The 2403-nt window shown below is 54.5% G+C and overlaps 1 protein-coding gene across 1 annotated transcript in view; it reads left to right on the forward strand.

Annotated features, from left to right (window-relative positions):
* Window positions 1-3: 3 nt before the first annotated feature.
* The window catches only part of SMCR8 (SMCR8-C9orf72 complex subunit), a gene marked incomplete at its 5' end in the record, with an annotated part of 4443 nt that continues 2043 nt past the window's right edge, over window positions 4-2403 (forward strand). Inside the window, one exon of the mRNA XM_010163229.1 lies at window positions 4-2240. Coding sequence (XP_010161531.1) covers window positions 4-2240 — 2237 coding nt within the window. The remainder of the gene's footprint in view (window positions 2241-2403) is intronic.

Consider the following 2403-nt stretch of genomic DNA (forward strand, 5'->3'; position numbering starts at 1 on the left):
AGCCACGGCACCAACCCCTGGGCCAAGGTCGCCAGCTCCAAGTTCACCCGGGACTTCATCCTCATCTCCGAGTTCTCGGAGCAAGTGGGGCCCCAGCCCCTCCTGACCATCCCGGATGATGCCAAAGTGTCGGGCACTTTTGATCTCAATTATTTTTCCCTTCGGATCATGTCTGTGGATTATCAGGCTTCCTTCGTGGGTCACCCTCCTGGCTCTGCCTACCCCAAACTGAACTTCGTGGAGGATTCCAAGGTGGTGTTGGGGGACTCCAAGGAAGGGGCCTTTGCTTACGTCCACCACTTGACTCTGTACGACCTGGAAGCCAGGGGTTTCGTGAGGCCCTTCTGCATGGCTTATATTTCTGCTGACGAGCACAAAATCATGCAGCAGTTTCAGGAACTCTCCGCTGAATTCTCCAAAGCCTCCGAATGCCTCAAGACGGGGAACAGGAAAGCTTTTGCTAATGAACTGGAAAAGAAACTGAAAGATCTTGACTACACCAGGACTGTCCTGCACAATGAAACTGAGATACAGAAGAAAGCCAATGACAAAGGGTATTACACAACCCAAGCCATCGAGAAGGCCAACGAGCTGGCCAGCGTGGAAAAGTCTATCATTGAGCACCAAGATCTACTGAAACAAATCAGGTCGTATCCCTACAGGAAGCTGAAGGAATCCGAATTCCACCCCTACGAGCCGGATTGTGCGTTGGATCAGGCCAGCGTGGGCTGCGATCAGGACCCGACTACCTCCGACCTCGCTGAGCCTGGTGAAACGCACCTCTGTGCCCACGTGCCGTCCTACACTCCCAAACTCATCAAAGCCAAGTCTGCCAAATGCTTTGACAAGAAGCTGAAGACACTGGAGGAACTCTGTGATATTTATTTTTTCACCCAAACCCTTGACCAGTTGCATCAGATCGAGAGGACTTTCAGAGGTGACGTGTGCTACCTCCTGACAGACCAGATCAGCAGAGCGCTCTTAAAGCAACAAATCGTTACCAACTTCCTCTTCGAGGATGGATCTTTTCTGGATGGAAAACCACCTGAAAAACAGCACAGAGGCTGCCAGGGGCCCAGTCAAGACGCCATCGATAGAAAGTGTTCGGAAGAGTTGTCTGCTCCTAAAGTAGTTATCAGCATGGGGTCCTACAAGTCCAGCGTGGAGTGTGTGCCCATCAAGATGGAGCAGGAAATCGAGGACTCTCAAGAACCCAAACTATCTGAGTCGGTCACGTTTGAACATCAGGAGAACCTGGACTATCTTGATGCAGATATTAAAGGCAGCATCAGCAGCGGTGAGAGCATCGAGGTTCTTGGAACAGAGAAATCTGCATCTGGATTGACCAAATCGGAGAGCCAGGCCAGCCTCCCCGTCAGCCCCAGCCCCCAGGTGGGCAGGAGCAAGGTGGGCAGCCGGCGGACGGTCAGCGAGGACAGCATCGAGGTTCTCAGCACCTGTCCCTCCGAGTCGCTCATCCCTGAAGATTTCAAAGCGAGTTACCCAAGTGCCATTAACGAGGAACCTTACGCCGATGATGAAGAGGGAGGCCTTCATTTCACCCCCAAACTGAACCCGGACAACGCCGACCAGCAGGAAGATGTTTTAAAACAGGACAATTTAGTGCAGGTTGATTCTACCTGTTGTATCGGGAAGGAGAGTCCCAACTTCCTCGAGCCTTTGCCTGACCTGGGACAGAAGCTGTGCGATGAGGACGGGGTGGTGAGGATCCCCCCGCAGCCGTACTGGCAGGGTGAGCCGGGGCTGCGTGGCGGCTTAGGGGGCTTCCCCTCCCACGATGGCATCTCTGGGGGGCTCCTTCCCTACGAGGTTGACTCACGGTACCTGACGGGGAGCAGGGAGGTCAGTAAGAGCAGCCTGGATGAGTGCTCAGACTCCACCAGTTACATCAGCAGCGCCGCTTCCACGTGCTCCGACCGGACCCCTTCTCCTGCTCACCCCGCCTGCCCGGCCGGCGAGAGGCACAAAAAAAAGGCTGGTCAGAACGCTCTGAGGTTCATCAGGCAGTACCCCTTCGCTCACCCCGCCATCTACTCCCTGCTCAGCGGGAGGACCCTCATCGTGCTGGGGGAAGAGGAAGCCATAGTTAAGAAGCTGGTGACGGCGCTCTCCATCTTCGTGCCGAACTGCGGCGTTTACGCCAAGCCGGTGAAGCACTGGGTCACCTCCCCTCTGCACGTTGTGGATTTCCAGAAGTGGAAGCTGATTGGACTCCAGAGGTAAATCCAGGGGATGTCTTTGGGGATCTCTGTCTCTTTGCTTTGTTGATGTTGAGGTGTATGATAAAAACTTAGGAGTTTTATCTCCTAAGCAGGTTGCCCAGAGAAGCTGTGGCTGCTCCTCCCTGGAAGTGTTCCAGGCCAGGCTGGGTGAGGGTTTGAG

Source organism: Antrostomus carolinensis, unplaced genomic scaffold (genome assembly GCF_000700745.2).
Source record: "Antrostomus carolinensis isolate BGI_N321 unplaced genomic scaffold, ASM70074v2 scaffold27442, whole genome shotgun sequence".
NCBI lineage: Eukaryota > Metazoa > Chordata > Aves > Caprimulgiformes > Caprimulgidae > Antrostomus > Antrostomus carolinensis.